The sequence below is a fragment of the Muntiacus reevesi genome, chromosome 4 (genome assembly GCF_963930625.1).
Source record: "Muntiacus reevesi chromosome 4, mMunRee1.1, whole genome shotgun sequence".
NCBI classification, from domain to species: Eukaryota; Metazoa; Chordata; class Mammalia; order Artiodactyla; family Cervidae; genus Muntiacus; species Muntiacus reevesi.
In genome coordinates this window covers 97,079,322-97,106,246 of record NC_089252.1, presented here as the reverse complement: position 1 = coordinate 97,106,246, position 26,925 = coordinate 97,079,322, and the positions used below count along the sequence as shown (strand labels likewise).

The following is a 26,925-nucleotide window of genomic DNA, read 5'->3' as shown; positions in this document are numbered from 1 at the left end:
CATTGGTAGGTGGATTCTTTACCGCTGAGTCACCTGGGAAGCGCCATTAATTGCTGTTTGTTGTTGTCTTGTTGTTGCTGAGTTGTGTTTGACTCTGCGACCTCATGGACTGCACAGCTTCACTCTGCAGCACACCAGGTTCCTCTGTCCTCCACCATCTCCCAGAGCTTGCTCAAATGTATGTCCACTGAGTGGGTGATGCTATCTAACCATCTCCCCCTCTGCTGCTCCGTGTTAAAAAGACCACTTCTGTCACCCAGCTGCTGCCTGTGGAGGTGCTGCCAGCAGAGGGCGCCCGCCCCACCCGCACTAGGGCCAGGCAGGCCAGCTCCACCGCAAGGTGGAGTTTCCCAGGCAGGAAGGAGGGGTAAACTGCTCTGGCGGAAACTGCAATGAGACTGGAGGAGAGTATAATTTGTTAAGAGATTGATGGCTGTGAGGGGCTGTGGCAAACTCACCCCAACAGCAGAGGAGTTTTATTTTTGCATGTGAACAAAATGGTGTAGTAAAAATAGCCCTAGAGATGAGCTGACATAATTCCTGGCAAGTCACTTACCTCCTCTGGGCCCAAGAACAGAGGAGGGTAGGAACTGTACCTTCTCCCTAGGGTTCAGATGAAGAGTCAGTGAGGCGCTGTGGCCTGGCCAGTGGTAAACATGCAACAGCGCATGGGTCCTGAATGAGGGGTGGCTGTGTGTGTGTGCACGTGCACGCCCTGGAGGATCCTGCCTTCCACAGCAATCAGTTTTCTCATCTATAAAGTAAAAGGTTTCGACTAGACCAGTGGGTTTTAACTTCTCTGAGTGGAAACAGTTTTAGGAAGCTGGCGAACACTTGGGATTAGCAAGCATTACTACATCCCCCGCCCCAATGTCTGTAAACAATTTCAAGGGGACCCTGAGACCCATGGAATGGACTCAGGTTGATGCCTCCTGAACTTGAGTCTGCTAACACTAATATCCTAGGTCTCTGAGACACTCATGACTCCTGATTCGAGGCTTCACGGAAAAAGAAAGGTTTGAAGAAAAAGAAAAGACAGGCTCCTTCCCCCATTCTGTGTATCTCTTTCCCTAGGGATGGAAATGAGTATTTGTCATTTCACAAAGAAAACAGGTAAACCTCTTCTTACTTTAATCCCCCTTCTTTTTCGTGTGTGTGGGGAGAGGTCTTTTTGCTACTAGTCTTGTTTACTTTTTACCTTATTTCAATCTGTGGTCTAGGTCCTAGTAATATGATTCCATAAAATTCTATAGATGAAAACCAGTTAAAGGAAATGAAAAGACAAAGGCATGAAGAAGAAAGTCTGGTTAACGTGCTCTTACTGTGTTCTTAGGCGCGTGTACCTTAGGCGCGCCTTGAGGTACTCTGTCCCTGCATGACAGAGATGATGTGTCAGAGGCTCAGAGAGGTTGTCTTGGTTTGTGTCACAGAGCTTTCAGAAGGGATTATGCACTCAACCGGGGCAAACGAAATGTGCTGGGCTCTGGGTATAGGTATAAGCTGGTGAACAAAATAACGGTCAGTTTCACGCTCATGGTCTCTCTCTTGCAATGGGAAAGCGGGATGGGGGCAGGGGCAAAAAGGGGGTAGGGGACTGAGAGGTACAAACTACTATACATAAAATAAAGAAGACACACGGCTATACTGTACAACATAAGGAATATATCCAGTATTTTATAATCATTGTAAACTTGAGTATAATCTATGAAAATACTGAATCACCATGCTGAACACCTGAAACAAAATACTGTAAACTGACTACACTCCAATTTTTTAAAAAGGACAAAATTGCTTTCTATCTCCTTGGAATTTTTACAGTCCAGTAGGGGAGATAGAGGCCAAAATTTCTGTCAATTCTCTCAGTGATAAATTCTGGAGGATGTGACAGGGAAGGAACTGAGGGGGTAAAGGCAGGAGGAAGGGCTTTCCGAGGAGGAGGCGGCATTGATTAGAGAAGCAAGCAGCCTCAGGCAGGGCTGGGTGGTGGGAAGAGGGTCCCAGGCAGACAGAAAGCCTCCTGAGATGAGGGAGAATCTGGCGTGCTCGAGGGACTAAAATCTGGCCAGTGATGCCGGCGCATCTGGACGAGGGGCAAGGGGACAGAAAATGAGGCGGCTGGGGAGGTGGGCAGAGGCCAGGTCACATGGGTCTCTGTGACCTGTGCTCCAGCTCTGATTTCACTGTGGAGCTGTGGAAGCAGTATAAGCCAGCAAGGGACAAAGTCAACTGGAGTTCTGAAAATACTAGCTGTTTGCTGCAGAGTCAGTCAGTAGCTGAGATGAAAGAAGAAATGATTCATAAAAGAAATGATTCAAATAAGAATTAATATCTCAGTGGTACTCAAAGGCTCAAAGGGATTGGTACCACCCCTTGAGATGTTTCAGAAATGTGGGGGATAGTTTTTGGTTGACAGAACAGTCAGTGCTGGCCTCTACTGGTATTGAACGGGCGGGGCCCAGGGGTACTAATCATCCAACCACAAGTGAGCTATTTCTCTATAATGATGAATGGTCCTGCATTCCGCCTGACTGTTGAATACTCCCATCAGATAGGAAAGAAGGTAGAAAAAACTGCTGATGATCAACTGAGTCTAGATCCTAAATCTGTTTTTCACATGTGCACTCTTAAGTGTGTTTGGCATGTTTCTAGGGAGCACTTACCCGTCCCAGCTCCTTGTCCTCCAAGGCCAGGACTCCCGTGCTCTCCGTGAACAGCTTCACCTTCACAGCGGGCAGTGCGTGGGTTGTAGAGAAGTCACCCTGGGTGCCCCAGCTGTGGACGGAATCAGAGAGGTCACTGGCGAGCCCTCCGTTGTCACAATGCTCAACTTAGCCCTGCCTTCCTCTTGGGTTGGGTGAACACAGGGTTAACCTGAGGCATTATCACTGGCTGTCACATCCCTCTTCCCTCCCCTCCCAAGCTGCCAGAATGACAGAAAGTGTTAATTAACTTGTTAGACAAATGCAAGACAGATGCTCAGAAAGTTGCCAGGGGTCTTCACAGAGCACTAGAAGGAATCACTTGGAATTAGCATGAAATCAAGTTGGTGAGAACTTTGTCCCATGCACTTGCTTTCCTCACAAACTACTCCAGGGTAACTGCTAACATTTTCTTGTAGCCAGGAATCAATCCCTAGTTCTTGGAAACTGCTGTTCTAGATTTTGAGATGGCACTTTCTCTGGCCGGACCTAACATATGACTTTATAACCCTCACTAGTAGGGGGTTGGGAGGGAGTCCTATTTCCACTGACATTCAAAGATGTGTTGACTAGAATGATGGCTGAAGCTTAGCCCTTATAAAGAGGAATGAAGGTGGAAAGAGGTGATGAGGGAAACCCCCTTCCCCACTCACCAATCTCTGGGAACCATAGTAGATGTCCCGAGAGGGGTGCCCCTGGCTGACCTGGCATTTGCCAGTCTGGGTTGACATGAGCCCCTGATGGGCCCCTGACACGTGACCTTTTCATTCATTCGCATGATTCTCACAGAGCCACTTCCATCCACTCTCTACCTGAAATAGTGTGATCTTCTTAAAGTGCTAAGTGGATTACACTGAGCTGCTGCCCTAAACCCTTCTGTGGAACCTGCTCCATTGTATGGGGGCCATCCAGACCCCTGGTGTGGTCTCCCCGTCATCCACCAGAGGGTCATGGGCTCTCCATCATGCTACCTCCGGGCTGCTGTCTGCACAGCTCCATCTGCTTGCAGTGTTCTCTCCACCCTACTCCTCGCCTGGCGAACTCTTCAGGGCTCCGCTTAAGTAACTTTCCCAGAGAATACGTCCCTTGAACTCCCAGTCTCAATTTGGTGCCAGTGTTAAACTCTCTTGAACGTACTGTTTAATTTTCTTTCCTAAGAATCACAGATTTGTAATGACTGATTTACTGTGGTGATTGTTTAGTAACTGAATCCTCTCATATTCTGTAAGCTCCATAAATGCATGACTGTGTATTTTGTTTATCTTGCATTACCGCAGTACTTCACACACAAAAGAAACTTAAAAAATATTTGTTGAATAAATAAACTATGCAAATATATATTCTTTTACAGAATTAGGAAATAGGAATAGATATAATTTTCTACAGAAATGTTTCTCAGTTTGCCTATGTAATGGTCAATTTCCATATTATAGATTACTCACTGAACATTATTTTTAATGATTGTAATATTATGGATGCATCATAATTTATTTAACCATTGCTCTATTACTGAGATTGGGTTGGACATTACTTTTTAACTTCATTTCTGTGTATTTCCTGGGGAATCAGGGAGTTAGATGGGAGATCATTTCTTCTTCATTCATTCATCAACAAACACGGTAGTGCTCCTACAATGTTGTGGGAACTGTGCTCATCAATGATGATTTTCATGGTTTGGAAGTGATCATCTGTTTCCAAAATGCTTTCCACACAGGTGGTGACTATCCTCCTACCATATGGGAAGGAGAGTGCAAATCACATGGCTTTTTGCCTCCTCTGGGTGTTCCTACTTGTTTTTCCTTCTGGCCAATTTTGTCATTGTTGTTTTCATGGGCATTTTTGTGGTAAATAGCAGGCTTGACTATTTCACTCTGTGTTTGCTGGCTGTTTGTATTTCTTCATTTGTAAATGATGGAACCCTGGCTTCTAATCTCATGGTTGTACACAATAGGCTAAATCTCACTAACTTAACTCAAAAACATGAGGTACCTAGAGAGCTGGTAAGAGAGCCCCAAATGGAGACAAGGGGACGCCCAGCTCCACGGGGATCCAAGTGTTTGAGAACCACTGAGGAAACACCACAGTCACAGAGAGAAAGGCAGAGGACATGAAGAGGACATGAGACAGGACAATCAGCAACAGGCTTCAAATGCAACAGCAAAATGTGCGACGTCCAGATGGAAGCAGCTCATTTTGGTCATCAGCTACTGCAGCTACTCCCAAGCTCCTAAGATGGGGAGCCTCTGTCCTAGCAAAGGCAACATGGCAAGGCGTAAGGTTTTGAACCCAACACTCTTCATTCAAATCCCGTTAAGTCACTGACAAATTGTAGGACTTGGGTGAGTCAATGTCCCTGAGCTTCAGTTTTCTTAGTGATAAAATAACATAATTTCAGAGAATAGTTATAAATAGCAGCAGGTTTGGGACAGGGTAAGAGCCCCTCAAACTCTACCTACCTTTCTTACCCAAATAATGATACATAGATGTATTCTAGAAACCGTGACACTCACTGATCTTTTGCATTATTCATTCAACACATATATATTAAGCACTTATTAAGTATTGGACCCTTTGCTAGCAAACAAGAGGGACTTTACCCTTCCTACTACATAAGGTAAAAAGTTCATACTGTGCCCATTTCAAAGATGAGAAGACTGAGAACTTCAAGATCTTATCCATTTTATTCCAGTGAACTGTGACCGGTTTGGGCTGGAACCCAAATCTCTTAATTCCCATTTATAGCTCTTGCTGCTATTAATGTTGTAATATTCAACAACAAGCATTATTAACAATTTGGCAGTGATCATTACTATCTATGATTAGTTGTGCTATGAATTTCTTTGGGCATTTATCATGCTTAGTCAAGGAAATAAGGGAGATTCCTGCTGGAAACCAGGAGTGTTCTAAAATGAGGTGCTCTATCACGGTCACAAAGATGCCTTGATCCCAGGTCCCTGGGCACTCCTCCCACTGGGTCTCTGGGACACTGTCCTGGACACTGGTGTGTGAGGATTTTTCAGGCCTGTTCGGTGGGCACGAACCCAGTCTGCCGGGACCCCTGGTGCCACCCAAGGCTGCTCAGCTCATGAGGCATTCAACATGACTCAGACCGTGGGGCAGAGCAAGGTCTCTGAGACCCCATCAGCTGGACGGAGTTCAAGCTGCCGGAGGTTGTCCTGACAACTCTGTCCCTTTGACCAGTGATTTCCTTTCCCTTCCACCAGGCTTGCAGCTGTGCCCCTGGCTTCCTACCATGACCCTTGGCTCACCTCAAGTTGCTTGGTTGCTTCTGACTCCCAGCTTATCCCTCAGATTTCAAAATGGTGACCCGGCCCAGTGGAGCAGGAAAAAACAGAAAGCCCTCAGCGTAATCAGGACCAGCTACGTTATTTCCAGGGTCTGGAGCAAAATGGAAATGTGGGCTCTTTGTTCAAAAGGCAGGAAAAAGTGCCCTTAAAGACACTAAAATACAGTGTTTTCCTTTCTCTGCGTATTTCCTCTGTTCAAACACATGCATGCAATTCCATAAGACCCCACTTAGCTGACTCAAGGTCAAAGATAAAAGAATTAAGAATTTCAAGATAGGAATGAAGAGCATGAATGATACCAAATCATCTGCATCTGGGACCTGTGCAGCCACAGGGGTCACAAGCTCATGAATCAGGCTCTGAGCCCGAGGCCACCCAGTCTCTTTAGTGTGGTCAGAGAGCGGGCGATGGTGGTGGTCGGGGGGAAGGTCACCACAGTCACAGGACTCTGTGAAAACTACTCCCAGCTTCTTTTGGCAATTCTTCCTATTAGGAGGTGCTCCAAGGAGATTTACTTATCAGCGCCTTCCCTGCCCCTCTCCCTTCTGGAAAAAAAGTCATGGAAATGTTCACTCCTTGTCTTTTTCCAACCATGGAAAAGACCTGACTATAAGAAAAACTGCTAATATTTCTTGAGAGCTTAGTATGTGCTGGTCACACATACCTATGGTCACATGTGTGTTTTTATCTTTTTAAGCTCCCTTGGTCATCCTGTGAAATGCTTATAATGATCTCTCGCCTAGTGACAGATGAGGAAACTGAGGCTCAGAGGGGACAGTCATGTGTCCAAGGTCAGAGCAAGCAAATGCATTCTGGTTCCACCACCCAAACTTTTAGCCATGCTGCCAAACTGCCTTCCTCCCAAATGCCACCAACTTACTCCTTAGTGTCGGGATCCTGTTAACATCAACTACCTCCGTAACTCAAAGGCAGAGTTCTGTTTCAGAAGGGATGAGACCACTCTGAATTTATTTCACATGTTCAATATGCTTCACAGGGTGCTACATAACCTGCAGACAAATCAGTTCATGGTGGAACCTGGTCTTCTTGGTGGAGCCAAACATTGATAAATGCATCTGTTTCTCATGGTTGCCTTCTTCTCTGCTCATTTATTTTCCTTTGTTGAGCACTCACTGTGGCTATTAAGATGAATACCTCTTCTCAGAGCTTCACAGGACTGAAATAAAATTCCACTTTGATTGGAAAAGACCAGAAGTTGATAGTATTTATGGCAAGCGGCAGTTGGGAAGGTTAACTAAGTTCTCCCTGAACACAGGGTACATAAAATCAAGTGGGTGAGGTGGCCCTCTTCTGAGATCTTATCACACCTGCTACTGTACTCACACTGTACAATCAGCTCACAAAAGCACTAAAAACAGCCACCAATTCAGTGCTTATTTTGCCAGGTTCTGGGCTGAGCACTTTTCACTGATTATCTCATTTAATCCTTTTGACAGTTCTGTAAGGCATATCCTGTGATTACTGCCACTTGATCAGTGGAGAAGCTATGACTTGGAGAGGTTAAGTAACTGGGCCAGGGTTTCAGGCTATCCTAGAACTGGGCTTCAAACTCAGAGTTTCTGATCCTAAAGCCCAAGCATCAAACCATAGAGCTTGACTGCTTCTCCATGACTCACTAAACTCTATTAGAACTGACAATCATCTGTGTGTCCAGCTCCCTCTCTAGATGAATATCTTGGGGCAAGGAGCATGACTTTTTAAAAAAAATCTACTGTACCAAACACAGGGCCCAATACACAACAAACATTTATTTAATGACTAGGAAGATGTGACAAATTCAGAAGAGTTATGTCACCAGATTCAGGGGATTTTTGAAAAGATCAGACATAGGAGATACCCAAGGCTGTGACTGCCTCCTTTAAGCCAAAGAGAGGGCTTTATCTCCTTGAGGATTAGCTGTGTTGTTGAAGCACCAACATTCTGAAGTGTAACACAGTGTCTGGGAACATGAAGAGAGGACCCAAAAGACACAGCAGCAAGAACAGCACTCTGATGAGCAAAGAGAAGGTCTTTGAAGGTCAAGAGTGGTTAGCTCATGAGGCCAAGGCCTGGAAGGAATGTGGGTGCCAACAGCATAATGTTGGAAAGTGTCATTGAGTTACCAAATGAACTACTGTTATTACTTTTGGTCTTTTCAACCAGAAGCAACAGAAGCACAGACTGCGCAAATGCAATCATCCACAGTGGCACCTCCAAATATGAAGAAACATGTATTGAGACATGTATGCTCACTCCAAAGCAAATACCTTTTGCAAGAGGGTGGAGAACAAAGAGAAGAACAGCTGAATAAACTATATGTGCCTTGGTGTTGGATGAAGCTCTGACTTCCACTGCTTAGGACTCAGACCTGTACTTTGCCCTCCTGTATTTAGAGAACACTTGCTGAATGTTTACTGTGTGCAAATCACTTTGCTAGGTGCTGCTGTGGATCCAAAGATGAATGAGGTGTCAGTGCTCCCCTTACAGATGTTATATTCTACTTAGGGACATGTCACGTCCAGAAATGACAACAGCTGTTATGTGTGAGTTGGAGCCTCGACTTTCACATCTGTAACTGGGGATAAGAACAGTACTGATCCTAGAGGATGGTGGAAGGATAGGTAGGAGATAAACTATTTGCATATACAGTGTTCAACTCAATATCCAGCATGCAGAAAGCACCAAAAAAAGTAAGCCTTCCATTTTAGGATTACAGACCACGGGTTGGTAAACTAAAAGTCTATGGGTCAAGTCTGGCTGACTACCTGCTTATGTATGGCTGATGGACTAAAAATGGTTTTTACATTTTCAAGTGGCTAAAAATAAACTAAAGAAGAGTTATATTTTGGGACACATGAAAATTAGATGAAATTCAAATTTCAACGCCTTACAATAAAGGTTTATTAGGACACAGCTACACTCATCCATTTACAAATAGCCTTCTGCACTTCAAAGCAGAGATGAGTAGTTATGCCAGAGACCTTACAGTCAACAAGCTTCATTTATTTACTTTCTGGTTCTGTACTGAGAATGTTTGCGGACTCCTCCTACACACACAGTTCAATCACCAGCTCAGTCTAATGGAAATGTTTTTATCTTCATTAGCAGATTAGGAGTATGCTCACCAGAGCACACCCACAAAGATAAACTGTAAACACGCACTTGCAAGGAGAGCTCGCCGCATGGTGCTTCAGCGTGCCGCTCGAAACCCTTCCCGGAGCTCTCACTAGGGCTCTTGGTGTACAGGAAAGCTGGGATTGGGTATCGCCGTGTTTCAGACACGTGGTGCCCAAATGCTGCTTTCACATCCACTTGAGCTGGCTGAGTCATTCAGCCACACTACATCATTATTAATATCAAATAATAAACAAGAGTAGCAGATAATTCATATTTGGGGAAGGGTGGAGATGACTTTTAAAGTCACAGCACGTTATTTTTCCAAACCTGTTCCATGGCATTACTGCTTTGAAAATGAACGCTTTGATCTGGGATGGGGCAGAATAGGGGAGAGGGATGTGCTTGGGTGGAGGAAGGGAGGAATCTATGGGCAAAGCCACCTTCTACTGTGTGTTCAGAGAGCATCTGCTCCGTCGCAGTCCCATCTCTGTTTACTATTTAAAGCCTCTTATTTGCGGAAGCCTCCTCAGACCATATGTTATCAACAAATGTTGCTAATCAAATACACACAGTAATTTTCATTAGAATTTCCCCCACCCCCCTCATGAACAAAAAACAACATTTGCCACAAAGGGAATATACCTCCCAAAATGACAGTAAACATCCACTGCAAACCTCTGACAACAGAATGATATTTATGAATGCGTATGTGAGTAAGCCAAGAACACATCCATGTTAGGCAAATAAGGACCCTTGGAGAATAGGATTTTGTGCAGTTTGGTGTTGGGGGGATGATGTCATTAGTTGCCATGGCAATGCTCAGCATAAGGCCATCATTCATGCCATGGAGACTAGATTTGCATTTATTCAAGGTATAGGGCTCATGCGAGCTGGGTGTTAGATTGGTATGGTTCATAAAATTAACTGTGGGCTTTAACAAGGGAGAAGTGTCATTTCAGGGAATGAAAGTCCCTTGGTCCTGTTGCTAAGAGGGATAAAGTTATTAATTGCCTGGAGACAACTACATTAAAATCTTTTGGCCTGCCTTTCAAGGCAGACGGCATGCTATTCTACATCAAGCGAATCAATTGTACCACCATGATGTGTTTCATGCAAACTAATTGATAGGATGTGACTTGGGGCCTTTAATGGACTAAAGCTAAACTCCCTCTTGTCTACACAAATGAGGTGTCTGCTTTGTAGAAACTGGGTTGTCCAGGAGGCAGAGGGATGGAGGCTCCAATCTGCCTACCTGACATTTCCACTGGAACAGTTCCTCTCCAGGAATCAGAAATCCAATGTGTCCAAACCTCAGCTTTAACTTTCTCCCCTCAAATTTGTCCTGCTAAGGCGTCTCCAGCATAGTCAAAGGAACTGTCAGGCACTCATAAAAGAAAGGTTAGAAGTGCCAGAAAGAGGGTGGATGAGTAGACAGTTAGAACTTTACCAAGAACCAATTAATTACCCATACTTCTTTATTTGGTTTCTTGTCTGTCTCCTCCTGCAAGAATGTAAACTCCTGTGTCCCCACGATGTCTAAGGACGGCTGTATCCCTAACAACAAGCACAGTGCCTGGCACGTGGTGCATGTCCAATAAGCATTTCCTGAAGGAATGGATTCAATGAATTGTGACTTTATTCGCACTCATATTCACATTTGCAGATGAGATTCAAGTTCAAAGAGAAATTTAACAATGTTGGGTTCACCTGGACTTACATTCTTTGGCAAAGTGAAAGAGCAAGTACAGGAAAATTCTTTATCAAAAACTTTGTAAGAGTGGGGACCAAGCCCATCACTATGGCAGTCCGGTGTTTAGCTCTGCCCACTGAAGAGGGAACACGCGAAAAACGCCTGGTGAATGAAGGTCAGAGGAGATCAAGTACAAAGGTCTGCCTATCAATCCTAGTTTTCTCATTAGCTATGTGACCTTGGACAAACCATCAGACAAACAACTTACTTATCTCTATAAAAAGGGCAGGGAAACTAATATTTTTTCATCCTAAAGATGGCTATATGATTTTGAGCATTTCCTTCTGATTCCTTACAGTTTTCATCTCTCTGCTTATACTACCCTTTTGTTCTTGTATGTTCTCTACTTTTTTTTTTTGGCTATTAGAGAGCTTAGTATATTAATCATAGTTGATTTAAGTCTCCAGTCTGATAATTTCAACATCTTTACCGTACCTGAGCTTCACTCTGATACTTGCTCTGTCTCTTCGAACTGTGTTTTGTATCTTCCCATCATTTTGGTGAAAGTGGCGTACTGGGTAAACGGAACCCCGTGTGGCTGCAGGAGCATTTTCTTTTCCCAGTCTGCTCCAGTAGGCTACGATTCTCTGTCCGTCTCTCTCAATCTGGGTGCAGTGGTTTTCCCTGTGACTTAAATCCCTTGATGGGTCTAAGGAGAGTCGCTGGCTTTCTGTTTGTTTAGCCTTTTTACTATTTTGACAACAAAACCCATGCCTTCCAAGCTCTTTACATTCCAGACCAGAAACCAGAAATTCATCAAGAGCCTGGATCTGTCAGGATCCTATCCAGCTGTGAGAATCAAGGCTGCATTCCTTATTGGAGGCTGACTCACAAGAAAATATACAGATGGTCAAAAAGAGAATCTAAATGGGAAACTCAAGGCTGGAGTTAAGGAAGAGAATGGTGTGGCATTAGGGTGGATGGGGCGGTATGCAGTGCTGGTGCAGTGGGGTGGCGTGATCCTGGGGCTGGGAGGCATGGGGTTTGCAGGGCTGGGAGGACATGTCAAGGGCTAAATCACGAAGATGACAATACCTCATATGACTTGAGTGGCAGAGTTGGAGTTTGTGGCATGGAATAAAGATATCCTCTATCATGATGAAAGGGGGTGAGTTTCTGTCATTTGAAATGATGACTGTCTCCCCATTCTGAAGTTCTCCTGCATCTCTAGCACCTAGCTGTCTTTCTCTATCTGTTTATTCTATGGTCCTATGGACCATTAGAAAAAGTGAACTGTTCACTGTATGGCAGACACCAAAAAAAGGCTTGCAGGAGCCTGCTGAGAATATGTTCATTCACTTTCTTCTCTCTGTGACTCAGCCGGCCAACCCTTATTTAATTTCCCACACTACGCTTTTTCCTATAATTGCTCTGGTAACCTGAGCTGCTTATTTGGGTTGCAACCTGTGATTCTCATAATAACTGGGAGGGCCTGTGTCTTTAGAACTTGACCCTGCCTTAGGACACCTTGCAGCTTCCAGAAGATTTACAGGTATACAGTCAGGGAGACTACCGCTGTCAGAAAACCTGGCCAGGGGAATTACAAAGTGCATTGCAAACCCCTTCGTACTCCGTTAGTTCTACTAAGAACCTGGACCAAATGATGAAAAACAACTGGGAGAGACAGAGCAACAGACTGCAAGTGGACTGAGGCCCTGATGATCACTGCAGCCAAGCTCTTCATTTACAAATGAGGAAGCTGGAGCTCTGGAGATGAATTTTGAAGGCAGGCTGTTTAATTTCTATCATTTCACAGTTCATTATATCAGGCAAATGAGTTTGTCTCTCAGAGTTCAGTTTTCGTGTCTATAAAACGGGCACATTATGAGTATCTACCTTATAGCGCTTCCTACTTGCCTGTCCCCCAATTAAATGAGAGAAGCACTGACAGCTCGCATTATCTATGGAGTTCAGGATTGAGAGAGCAGGCCTGAGAGTCTAGCAACCTGGGTTCTACACCCAGCTGAGCCACTGAGTGGCTATTTGAGTGACTTTAAAGAGCTGGCTGAATGTCTGTGGCCTCCATTTTCTTACTTGTAAAATGAGGGCATTAATAATGCTTCCCCCTTAGCATCCCCTTGTTAGAATTAGGTGAGAAAAATGCTTCCCAATCTAGACATCAATAAGACCTCCACAATTATTTAGGACATCTCAGAAATACACAACAGTACTCCCACTGCCAGCAGCAGAATCAAACATCAGGCTATGAGCTGACCTTGCAAGTGTTTTCAAAACCATCTGGGCAATGACTTTTGTGTTTTCTCAGCCTGGGGACGATAAAATTGGGACTTGAATTTGGGTTGATTATTTTGGCAGCACTGGCACAGGACTAAGAGCTGAAAACACACAGTCATTTTCTCAAGACTTCCTTTTCTCAGGAAGGGCCTGAAGAACTTCCTCTTACCCTCATCCTGTTTATTATCCTTCTCTGGCTTTGTCTTGACCCTGGGGTGAGGGGCCATGTATCAGACTATTATTCAAAGGGATTCACTCTGTCCTGCCTTCTCCAGGAGAAAAGCTTTCTTCCTGCCCCACTGGTGTTGGGTTTGTCCATGGGACAACTTGCTCTGGCCTCCTTCTGGGCAGAGTATATAATCCCCAAATTTGACTTTGAAACTGCCCAGGTGACTTTCCTGGGCCAATGGGGTATTAGCAGATGTGATGGAAGCAGGGGCTGGAAATGTGCTTGAATGGTTGGACTTATTCTCCTGAGCCTCTGTCATCACTGTGAGTAGAGTTTCCTCCAGGTAGCTCTGGACCTTCAATCTGGATCCCACAGTGATCTACCTGGAATAGGACTGAGCCCAACCCAGAAAGAGGAGCCAAGGCCAACCAGACCCACAGCTGAGGCAGAGCCACCCAGCTGAGCTTGGTATGAACTGGCTAACCCCCAAGCAATATGTACATGAGTGGAAGAAATAAATGACTGTGCTTTTAACTATTGAATTTTGTGACAGTCTGTTACACAGCAACAGATCACTGATACAGTGCCTTCATTTGGTGCTTAATCACATCATCCTCGTTCTATTCTATGTCATATAGAATGGTCTGGAGCCCTCAGCTAGGACAGTACATATGGGAGACCTCACACACATCTCATAGTCCTTTCATATTATTAAAAAGTCTACTGCAGTCACTCAATAAATACCCGTCTAAAAACCTCGTTGCTTTGAAAAAAATACTTCCCAGCTCATATGTCCTCATAAAACCACCTCTCTGTCTGACAGTGTCAGATGAGGCTGTCTCTCCACAGTGTAAGAACTGGACTCAGGCCTGAGTGTGCTGGTGAAGGCTGCCACAGGCACTGACCAGGTCCCCTAGGGAGCAGGAGGGTCAGACCCTTCCTAAGGCCAAGGCAGGCAGCCTGTGTCTCTCACACCACCTGCGGCCAAGCGCTTCCAGGGGAAGACTTCACCACATCAAAGGCATTCCAGATTAAGCCTCCCACATGGAAGGTGATGAGCGTCAAGCCAACCTCGGCGACACTTGAGTGCCCCCAACATTTGCGCTCCATCTGAGTGGGCACCCGAGCTATGGCAGGCACACAGAGGCAGCCCTGGGGGTTCAGGGATGCCACTGGGGGCATCAGCTGCCCTCCAAGCGCCCGTCTCTTCCTGGAGGCCTCCCAGCAGCCTCTGACAGATAGAGAGGCCCGTGGGAGCTATTGTTGGCTTTGCTTCCCTGGGCTGGGTTCCCATCATCCCACAGAGGGGGATCTCCGAGGACACTGTTGTGAACCGAGCTTGTCTCGTTCCCCCAGGGACTGGCTGGTGGGCTCTGTTCTTTTTTCTGTTTCACATTTGTGAGGAACCACCGGGAGTGGTCATGAATGCCAGGAGTCTTAGAGGGAAACGCTGAATAGGCCAGCTGGCCAAATGCCCTCCAGTAAGGACTGAGGTGTTGTCTTAGAGCACTGGGAAGACTGCTCTCGAGACCAAGTGTGATGGCACAGGTCCAGAAGGAAGCCAGACACTTGTTCCTGAAAAGTGACAAATCTCATCTGTAGAGAAATATCACTACCACTCAACCATCCAAGGTGTACTGACACTGGCTTAGTGGGGTGAAAACACTGCTTATGTTTCCACTCAAATCTGGCTCTCCTTGCGCTGACCACAGGGGTTCTCCACAGGGCCCAGCTACAATAATTTTGGAACTTCCACCCACACAAATATTAAGCATACTAAAAGGACTCCTCCATACCATCTTGCCAAAAATATACACAAAGCTGAATGAAAGCTGAATTGACTTGCCATCGACTAGTGGATGTAGGGTAAATTTAAGAGACATGTAATTCATATTATTTTTGATTTTGTAATTATCTCCAGTTTGGAGTTAAAATATTTCCTTTTGAGGTTTAGCTAATTTCTCATCCTCTTAAGGAACATCTGGGCCCCAGGCACGTACCTCCTGGAGTCTAGCACGTAAGATGACTCTGCTGGCTAGACTGTCTCAGGCCCAGATGTAACTAGTAGTTCATGACTGGCACTTGCTTTTCATTCTGAAATAATACATTTGGGGACTTCCCTGGTGAGTCCACTGGCTAAGACTCCATGCTCCCAATGCAGGAGGCCTAGGTTCAATACCCATTCAGGGAACTAGATTCCACATGCCTCAACCAAGAGTCTGAATGCTGCAACTAAAGATCTCACATGATCTTTAGATGGACCTGGTGCAGTCAAATAAATAAATAAATATTAAAAATGATCTAAAAATAACAGTAATAATCAACCTGAAGTCCCTGCAATTGACAGGAGCCAGGATGAGCTTTAACTCCCACTCAATGCTGACTTGCACACATCCTCCCAGTACAAATCGGCTTCCCATTATTTGCCCAGAAAAAGCAAGCAGGCAGATACTGTCATTATTTTTTCCCACCTGCAAGGCCCACGTACTCTCTTGTCTTAGTGCCATGGGAGACATAAACAAAAAGCAGGGAACTCGGCCAGATGTACCTGAAAGGCTCAAAGCAAGAGCCAACCACTTGCCTCTGGACTAAGTTTTCTCACTGGCTCTGGGATTTGACAGTAAGAAAACCTCCTTCTTTAGCCTCCAGGATTGAGGAAGGTCATAACGAATTTCAGTGCTTCAGAAGACTTCACAAATGTTACTTATCTGTTTATAATGGAATCTATTTTTGTCCCTCTAGCATAACTGAGTCCTTCCTCCCTGCGTCCTCTTCTGCCTGTGTACAGATGGACTCCAGCCTTGCAGTGAACCCCCTGGAGCCCGTCAGCTCAGGGCCCTTCCCCACGCCCTCCGCTGGCCACTCTCTCAGGTTCCCACCACACTGAGGCTCAGCGTATTGGAAAACAGAGTGCAGAGAATGTAGGTGCAGCCAGTGCGGAAGCCTGACGGTGCTGAGGCTAGGGATGTGGGTTCTAATGGTCAGATGCTCTGGTTTTGAACTTGGCTCCATCTTCAAGAAGCTATGTCATCATGGGCAAGACACACTACCTCTTGGAGCCTCCGATTCCTCATCTGCAAACTGAGGATAAACAAAATACCTATCCCACAGGGTTATTATACAGGATAAGCCGCATCATTCAGGTAAAGCGCCACCACAGTGAACACATGTTTGGCTGAACAAAGTCAGCCACTGTTATTAACTGTGGGGTCCTGGAGGTGGCAGGGCTTTAAAGGACCCTTTAGAAATTCATGTGCTGAACCTGGAGGTTTTCTTGAAGAAAGCCGTGATTAAACCTTCCTTCGGCACTCCTGGGTTGTCAGGAATAGCCAGCATTTACATACCATAAACTTCTCTGTACCTACACCATGATGGACTTGTCTGTACATTTTTTAAACCAAGATAACTACCTAGATTTACTCAAATAGCAAAAGAAGCATGAGTTTCCTCTCCTGGCTCTCCTCCTGCCTCACGGGCCATGCCTCCTCAGTCCCCTTTGCTGCTTTTTTCATCTTCTCTCCCCAGACCTTACATAGCCAGGCTTCAGTCTATGGACCTCTTCTCTGTCTGTATCACTGGTTCTCGTGGGGATGGTTCTGAGCCCCCAGGACACATGTGGCGATGACTAGAGACATTCTGGGTTGTCCTGAAGTGGTGGGAGCATGTACTGCTACCGGCATCTGGCGGGTAGAGGCCAGGGGTGCTGCTAAACATTCTGCAGTGCACAAGAGAAACCTTAACAACAAAGAATTACCCAGCTCAAAATGTCAGCAGCGCTGAGGCTGAGAAATCCTGGTCTACATCAACCACGCTACTGATGTCTCACAGGCACCCCCAACTTAATACGCTCAACACTCAACTCCTAATCTTACCCATTCCAATTCAAATCAGCGCCCCTGAAGTTTTCCTCGGGTCAGCAATGGGCAAACCCATCCTTCCAATTGCTCTGGCCAAAAGCCTGCAGTCATCTGTGACTCCAGCAGATCTGCTGGTCCCTATACATTTTCAAATTATAGGCAGAATCTGACCACTTCTCACCATTCCACTCATCCAACCCTGGCCGAAGGCACCGTCATCTCCTCCCTGACGTATACACTGCCTTCTAATTTGTTTTTCTTCAACCACTGTGTTCTCCAACCCCCCCAAAAGCCACAGTGATCTATTTTCTTTTAATTCATTTTTGTGGGAGGACAGTTGCTTTATGATGCTGTGTTAGTTTCCACTGTACAGCTAAGCGCATCAGCTCTGTGTAAACACATAACCCCTCTGTTTAAGATATAAGCCACCACAGAGTTCTGAGTCCCCTAGCTATACAGTAGGCTCTCATTAGTGCTTCACTTTATACACAGTGGTGTACATACATCAATCCCGATCTCCCAGTTCATCCCACCTCTCCCACCTTGGTATCCATAAGTTGGTTCTCTATATCTGTATCTTGCCATAGTGATCCTTTAAAATGCAAGTCAGCTCTCATCATTCCTCTGCTCAAAACATCCCAGTGCTTCTCCAGCTCAGTCAAAATAATTGACAAAGTCTTCACTATGGCCTCCAAGGCCCTACAGGAGTTGGACTTGCATTGCCTCTGATCTTTCCACTTTCACTCTCATTCACTCAGCTCCAGCCCGTGCAGTCTCTTTGCTGTTCTTGGAAAACGCCGTGCACACTTCCACCTAGCATCTTTGCACATGCTGTTCCCTATGTCTGAAACGCTTCTCCTCCTCCGTACCCTGGATGAATTACTCTCTTGGTTTCTTCTAGGCTCTGCCCAAAGTCACTTTATCAGTGAAGACTTCCTTGACCACCATGTTTAAAAAAGAACATCCCCAAAAAAAAAAAAAAAAAAAAAAGAACATCCCCAGGCTCCTTATTCTCCTTCCCTGCTCCATTTTTATCCTCAGCGCTTATTGCCATCTGATACATATTTCACTTTTGTTTGTTTATTGCTCATCTGCCCCCACTAGAGGCCATACCCTGTGAAGAAGAGTAGCTTTGGTCAGCTTTGTTCTCTGCCATATCTGTATCAATACTAGTGACCTACACATTTTAGACACTTCACAAATGTCTGTTGAATAAAGAATTGATTCTGAAATAGTGCTATTGATGAGTTCTGATTTCAGAATAACTTTCATTATCAATAGAATATTCCAACTACTCTAGGCCAGCTAGAAATCTGTTCTATGCTGGGTAACCAGGGGAAGCTACTTAAAATCTTTGGACCACAGCTTCCTTATCTGAAAACTCATCAGACTTTCCATTCATAGATTGCTATGAGATTCCATGAAATAAAACACATAAAGTATTTGACACAGTGTCTGTAACACATAAAACACTGAATAAATCATAATAGGCACAGTGATAACACTGGAGCTGTACTTGGGGAGTTTCTCTAGTGTGTAGAGGCACTCACTAAGAACTCCCCCTTTAGCTGCCCAACTGCAAAGACTTTCCTAGACTGTTCCACCTGCCTCTTCCCTACCAATCCCCTGACAGACTTTCTGAGTCAGGTCCAGGGTTCCCCTAGGTTTCTGAGCCCTCTGACTCCATGTACTTTAAATCAAATCAATTCAATAACAGATACAGGCCCTAACTGCTGCTGTCTACAATGGAGATAAATCACTGGGTGCCAGGCAGATGACTTCTGCCCTGGACTTGCAAGATGACGGGCAGGAGCCATAACACAGAATTGGGGACAAAAGGGAACTGACTAGACAGCTGCCCTTGCTACTCTCTCTGAGTTTTCCAGTGAATGACAGCAGGCTTATTGATTTTGCTTCGATATTTCTCATTTGTTGTTGGGTTTTTGTTGTTCATCTGTTCATTCATTCACAAATTCACCAACCACTCTATGTTGATAGTCATATGTGCCGGGCACTGTTCTAGGTGTGGGGCAAGAGTCAGTGAATAGGACAGAGAAGGTCCCAGCACTCATGAAGAAGGTTTCATCGTTTGGGCCTGACAGATAATAACCAGATAAATAAGTGTGATGATTTCTGGGAAGGACAGACGCTGTGAAGATAGTAGAATAGAGTCACAACACGGAGAATACCGGGGGCAGGGCTACATTAGGTTGGATAATCAGGGGACAGACTGAGGACACAGTGCTTGAGCTGAGACCAGAGGGGAGGGTCTGCCATCAAGCTGCCCACATCCTTCTTTGTCCCCCTCGTCCAGTGGAGTAAAGCGAGAATGAGGTGCGGTATCACGGCAGAAGGGAGGGGGTCTAAGCTCTCCGTCTCCGGCTAATCCCTGGTATCCAGTATCCTGAAAATCCTCACAGAGTAAATGAATGAGTCTGGTTTGATATCCCCCCTCTCTTTACCCCCTCCCTTTTCCCTAACTTCCTTCTTTTCTCCCTCCCTTTTCTCTCTCTCTGTCTCTCTGAAGACACTGTCTGAGTAACTTTGTTTAAAATCGGAATTCCCAGTATCTAAGTGTTTAAACCCTCCCCTCACGGTTTCTGGATTTATATAAGTGATAAGACAATTCATGACCTCTTGAGTGCGCACTGCCACACAGCTTCCGCCCCTGCCCATGAAGGAGGGGAGCAGAATCAACACACACAGCTCTGCAGTTAAGTTTGAGCGTCACCCCCCTACAGAAGTCTGCCTGCCTTTTTCCGCTGCCTGCAAACAACCCCTCTCCCTCTAATCTGTAGCTTAGGCTCTGGCAGTTCATCACAAGCACAATAAAATCAGGTTTATTCCTTTCATCAATCATCCAAGAAAATTTATAGAATTGTGGTCATTAATTTCATCATTTTAAGTGGAGGGGGAATAATAATTCCATTATCCACTATTATTGCTTATAAATTTTTATGAATTATTTGCATCATTAAAAATTCAACATGTGCCTAACGTGAATATGCAGAGCTGTCTGGGTCAGACAGGCCTTTTTCTTCTTCTGTCAGGCACAAACACTGGTGATGTTTAGGGCACTGACATGTTCTCTTCCCTTCATACAGGGTGGCAGAAGTGGAGTTATGCTCTGAGAGAGAGTGAGAAAAAAATGCCAGAAAATCATTAAGAGGCACAATGGATGACTGATATATGACTTAGCCCTTCCAACAGCAGTGATATTGCAGGATGGTTTAAAAGACTGACATATTCATACTTTACCATGAGGAGTTAGACGGCAATTTGATGGTCATGTGCAGGCATCTTGGCTTGGCTAGGGCTTTACCTTTAATAATGGATCATGTTACAGCACGCCTTGTGTATAATTCTACATTTCCTTATACTCTGTCACTGTCTTAGTCAGCTTGGGCTGCTCTAACAAATACCCTAGACTGGTAACTTAGACAACATTTATTTTGTTTGGCTACTCTAGAGTCTGGCAAGTCCTAGCACTAGCACGTTCAGTGTCTGGTGAGAGACTGCTTCCTGGTTATGTCTTCACATGACAGAGAGATGATCTCTCCTTTGTCTCTTTTACCACCCAATTCCATTTATGAGAGCACCAGTCTCATAACCTAATTATCTCACAGAGGCCCTACTTCCAATTACTATCATGTGGGGGAATTAGGGCTTCAACATAAGAATTTGGAGGGTGACATGAACATTCAGTCCATAACCTTATGTCCCTGGACCTCTAAAATTCCTGACCTTCCTGACAGGCAAAATGCCATCCCCAAAGTTCCCCCTGAAACTCCAAAGTCTCATGTAATTATCATCAGGACATTGATTTAGCCAATGCTGATTCTGTAATAATGGATCACGTTACAGTGCATCTTGGGCTTCCCTTGTGGCTCAGCTGGTAAAGAATCCACCAAAATGCAGAAGACCTGGGTTTGATCCCTGGGTTGGGCCAATTCCCTGGAGAAGAGAAAGGCCACCCACTCCAGTGTTCTGGCCTGGAGAATTTCATGGACTGTACAGTCCATGGAGTCATAAAGAGTTGGACACAACTGAGTGACTTTCACTTTCACAGTGCATCTTGTCTGCAATTTTACATTTTTTGTATACCGTTAGCAATATATATTAACTACAAATCTTTGACACGATGCTCAACACTGTATGGATATCATGAGCATGAATCCTTGCAACAACCCTATGATGTAGGTATGACTACGTCTATTTTACAGATACGGTATTCTAGGGATTCACCAAGGCTGAGGGCTGTTTTTGAGTGTCTAATTCCACAGGTATTTACCATGAGATATAGTCCATCTGTATTTTGTTAGGTCTACATTTTACTAAAGTTGTTTGAGAAAAGTTAGGGACTTATTAAAATTAAAAATAATTTTTATTCAAATGTGCTAATCCTGTAAAGAAAATCTTGCAGAATAAGATATCTTACAGTTTCTAATTTTAAGATACCCTGTCACCCTGGGGAAAAATGTATGATCAATCTCTTGGAAAACATGAGTTGGTAATCTACTCTGTGCACATTACAAGCTTAAGTTCTGAGGTGCTACAAAGATGTCTGGCTCCCAGTTTTTGTTCTTGTTTGTTTGAAGAACAAAGTAATCTTCTGAACAATTAAAAAATTGCCCAGAGGAGCTAAATGGTTTAACATAGTTCAAGAAATGTCCCAAGGCAGAATACAGTCAGCTAATAAATGGATAATAGAGGTAATGAATACTGTGGTTCAGAAGACAGTGAGACTGATGTACTTTCAGTGATTTAAAAGTGCATCATGGTGGGGGCAGATGCAACTAGCAGAGGTCCTAAGAATTGGTAAAATGCAGATGTAGAGAACAAATATATGGATGTCAAGGGTGAATGGGATGGGTGGGCAGAATTGGGAGATTGGAAGTGACATATATACACTACTGATACTACTTATAAAATAGCTAGGGCTTCTCTGATGGCTCAGCGGTAAAGAGTCCACCTGCTAATGCCAGGAGACACGGTTTGATCCCTGGGTTGGGGAGATTCCCTGGAGGAGGAAATGGCAACCACTCCAGTATTCCTGCCTAGGAAATCCCATGGCCGAGGGGCCTGGTGGACTCCAGTCCATGGGGGTCACAAAAATGTTGAACATGACTTAGTAATTAAACAACAACAACAAATACAGTAGATAACTAATGAGAATATACGGATTAGCAAAGGGAACTCTACTTAATATACTGTGGTGAGCTAAACAGGAAGGAGGTTCAAAAGGGAGGGGAATGTGGTGGATTCGTTTTGCTGTACAGTAGAAATGAACCCAACACTGTAAAGCAGCTGTACTCTAATAAAAATCAGTTTAAAAAATGGATAAAATACGGATGGGCAGAGGCCATATACTGGGGAGGGGCAGTTGAAAGCATTGATACTAAAACTCCTTCAGGGGAGAGGGAGGCTACTCAGCAGTAGCTCTGTAACAGAAGCTAACACACCAGCAGGCGGTTCTTCACGTCCACAGAGAAGTGATGGCAGTCACCAAGGATGGCTGACTGAGGCTTCTGGGTAAACGGTAGGAATCTGTAGTCTGGTATGATAAACGAACTATCACGAGGCAGGGAGAGATGGCCCAGAGAAAACGAGTGAACTCGGTAAGCTTTATGGACATCTGTTATTTTTCCTGCCCAACATTCCTGCCCCGGCCTCTAGCCACAGTGCTGTAATTCAGCCTCGGCAACCACCTCTCCCTGACCTTGGTTCCTATGATTTGAATGAAGCTGACCCACTCCTGAATTGAGAGGTGGCCATTCTTGACACTATATTTCCTAGGCTAGGAGGACTAAATCAAGTGTGGATCTTTGACTCAGTCGATTAAGAGTCAGCTAAAATTTGGCTAAAAAACAAAGGACAGATGTTTTTCCTTTAGGGTTACTACATGCAGAATCCGCCTGCAATGCAGGAGACCAGTTCAAATCCTGGGTCAGGAAGATCTGCTGGAGAAGGGACAGGCGACCCATTCCAGTATTCTTGGGCTTCCCTTGTGGCTCAGCTGGTAAAGAATCTGCCCGCAATGCAGGAGACCTGGGTTCGATCTCTGGGTTAGGAAAAGCCCCTGGAGGAGGGAAAGGCTACCCTCTCCAGTATTCTGGCCTGGAGAATTTCATGGACTGTATAATCCATGGGGTTGCAAAGAGTTGAACACGACTGAGTGACTTTCACTTTCACTACATGCATAGAATGTAGCCCATGAACTATTGGCAACAACCAATTTGCTTCCATAAGGGAAGAGGTTACCTGAGAATGAAAACAATCCAAAGGGATACAGCTGAAGGAAGGAGAAACATTTGATGACACCATTTGAGCTTTAGGATCTAGCCATGCCGGCAGGCCTAGACACTTCAGTTAAATGAAATGATGGACTCCTGTCTCAGTCTAAGCCAGTTAGAATCAGAGTTCTGTTCACTGCAACAGAAGAAGTAAAGCAAAGTCCCAACTGACCTGCTTGTTGCTTCTTCATTTACTTCTTCCCACATTTCAATCATCTCTTCCTTTCAGGTGCCTGCAGCCTCATGATCAGAAGTCTGAAATTTTGCTTTTCAGCCTGCATTGGCGCTACTCTATTATTTGAGCATTTCTTTAGAATTCTTCTTAATCAAATCTACTTGTCCTGTGTTCTGTTCCTCCAGGTACTTAAGAGAATACAGATTAGTCAGAAAACACAAAATTTCCTTTATCTATTCCTTCATCTCATTTATTGGCCATCCCTAGGTTGGGAAGATACCCTGGAGGAAGAAACTGCAACCCACTCCAATATTCTTGCCTGGAGAATCCCCATGGACTGAAGAGCCTGGTGGGCTATAGTTCATAGTGTTGCAAAGAGTCGGACATGACTGAAGCGACTTAGCATAGCATAGCATAGCGTATAGTAGGCCTAGGCACTGTACTCCATACTTGGAATATTAGGTAGGAAAAAGTCCCTGCTCTCGTGGAGCTCCACTGCTAGCTTAGTTGTACAATAACTTAATCTTACTTAGGTAACGACGACTAGGAATGATCTAACCCAGGGATCAGCAAACTATATCTTATAGGCTAAACTGGGTCTGCTGCTTGGTTTTGTAAATAGTTTACTGAACACATCCATGCCCATTCATTTGCACACCACAGGTGGCTCCTTTCACATGAAAAAGGCAGAGTTGAGTAGCTGTGACAAAGACTGCAGAGCTTGCATTTGCTATATGGCTCTTCACAAAAAAGTATGCTGACCGGTGACCTAACCTTCCTCCCAAGGTACTGCATATGTGCAGTGTAAGTGAAATCCCAAGAGATCTGGTGTTTCAGTTCAGTTCTTTTTAATGGTGGAGGTAAATAAACTGTATTGAACTCTTAGGAGAATGGTGGGCATGTCTGAAACACCACTCTGCAACCACTTTTTCAAAGTCACAGATTTTAAAAAACCCTATGCACTGTGCATTCTATCCCATTACATGGGTTTCTTGCTTCAATATAAAAATCTTTCCAATTTTATCAGTAAGCTGGTTTAACAGGAAGATGCTCCTTGTTGAACTCTGGGACTTTGGGATCCATGCATGTTCCAGCTGGAAAAGCATTGCCTGTGTTCAAAATAGCATGTCTCTAAAGCGGGGCTGTTCAAGTCAAGGCTTTGGGGAGGGTAGGCTTTCTTTAGCTTCTGTAGCACTTCTGTCACCATCAAAGGCATGACAGCAATCAGAAATGCCTGTGCTTTGGAGTGAGTTCTGGCCCCAGCATCTGCTCCTTCTGCCTTTTTGGAGTACTGAGAATTTACAAGGCTCTGAAAAAAATTTTCAGTGTCCTATTCTTGTAGTTTTTGGGGAAGCATTACAGTTTTTTTAATGAGAGGAGACATTCAAATATTATTCCTTAAGCTGTGTTTTATGTCCTTCCCCCAGTGACCTCTCTGTTACAGCTCATCAATACATTATTTGTGGACAGAGACTGCTTATGGACACATCTCTTGGTTTGAGGTTATGATTATGGATTTTTTGTTGCCTTTATTTTTTATTTGTTGGGCATGTTTGGCGGTAGAAAAATCGTTTTGTATGGATGGAGCATTACACTCTTACCGATGTACAAAAAGGTACTCATTATTTATTGGGTGCTATCGATTGCTTTTTTACTCTTGGACAACTGGGAATCTGTTTATATTGTTAGGTTTTGTTTACCTCTATTGAAAAAAGAATCGCTTAGCAAGACTGACTCAGTTCCTTCCTCCTGGAAGGGTAAGGATGCCAGGTAAGCCTGAGGGACTGTTATCATTCAGGGCTATCGAATGGCTCACTCATGAAAGACTCTAACTGAGGGCCTACTATGTGCTAAGCACTGTGCCTGAAGGATCTCACTAAATTGCTACCCGTCATCAGAAGGTACAGTCTTCACCCCCCAGTTTACAGACCATTGATATGCTCAGTCTTTAAGCAACTAGATCAAGGTCACTCTACTAAACAACAACAACAACAGTAAATCAACACAGCTCATTATGCTGCATGCTGTGCTGAACACTTTAACCCCGGTGTCTTATTCCATCATGGCAGCAGCTTTAGAGAGCAGGTACCATTACCACTGCAGTGTACGGAGTAGGAAATGGGGCTCAAAACATTAGCCCCGTTAGAGAGCCTGCCTGCAGGTCACCAGACTAGTGAGCAGAGGGGCTGAGACTCCAGCCCCGACAGCTTGACCTCAAAGTCATCTTTTCAGAGAACCATGCTAACATTCATGTCTTATTATCAGAAAGTGAAACTAGGATCCAATAAGTGCGGCGCCTGCTGAAGTGAAAACCCTTCTACCCCAGCAGTGCCGGCCTTGAGCAGCCGCTGGCCTGGCACCTCTGGCCTGGCCTTCCTGACGCTGAGCAGGAATTCCTGCGTGGAAGAGGAAACCCAATGCCCCTTGCTTCTCTCAGGGTGCTGGGTGCTGAGTCAGAAGGAGCACGGGATGCAGAGTTTGGAGGCCTGGGTTCCAGCCCCCACTAGGGTCCCATGCAACTCTGAATGTGCTCCAGGCTCGCTCTTTGATCAGCCACTCCATCTGTACAGCAAGGGCTTGGGTGGGAGGACCTTAACCCTCCCTTCTGGGTCCAGCATCTCTGCTTCTGTCATTTAATCTCTGCCCAAGATATTGGAGATTTTCCTATGACTTCCATATGAATACAAACTATAGACAAATCTCTGGATGTGGGGCAGTCACAGAGTGTTCTAGGAAGTGGATGTTGAATGCTACATTATGGAACTGAGTTGGGGCCACTCCTGGGTCCTTCACCTGGAGAGAAGGATGGAAGGCAGGCAGCAGAGGTGCAAAGAGCGGCCCTCAGTAAAGCAAGAGATTGAATGCCATCCAGGTGGAGCAGGACGGCAGGCTTCTAGGCTTGAAATGCTTGCTGGGTCGGCAGAATCTCAATGACCTGAATCTCACTCTCCTCTCTCCTAAAAGTGACCTCGTTGTCCCAAGCTCCCTAGTTCCCCTCGCTAGGGAGTCTTGCCTGGGAGTGTGGGATGGATTGGGAGTCTGGGATTAGCAGATGCAAACTATTATATATAGAATGACATAGATAAACAGGGGCTTCCTTGGTGGCTTAGTGGTAAGGAATCTGCCAGCAATGCAGGAGATGTGGGTTCGATCCCTGAGTCGGAAGATCCCCTAGAGAAAGAAAGGCTACCTACTCCAGTGTTCTTGCCTGGGAAATGCCATGGACAGAGGAGTCTGGTGGGCTAGTCCACGGGATCACCAGGAGTTGGACACTAATTAGCGACTAAACAACAACAGCAGCATAGATAAACAACAAAGCCCT

At 44.9% G+C, this 26,925-nt stretch overlaps 1 protein-coding gene across 16 annotated transcripts in view; it reads right to left on the bottom strand.

Moving 5' to 3' along the window:
• Window positions 1-26,925, bottom strand: part of CADPS (calcium dependent secretion activator) — a 465,663-nt gene that overhangs the window by 183,010 nt on the left and 255,728 nt on the right. For all 16 annotated transcript variants that reach the window (XM_065935296.1, XM_065935295.1, XM_065935299.1 and 13 more), the window contains one exon: window positions 2,661-2,772. In XM_065935296.1, coding sequence (XP_065791368.1) covers window positions 2,661-2,772 — 112 coding nt within the window. The remainder of the gene's footprint in view (window positions 1-2,660; window positions 2,773-26,925) is intronic.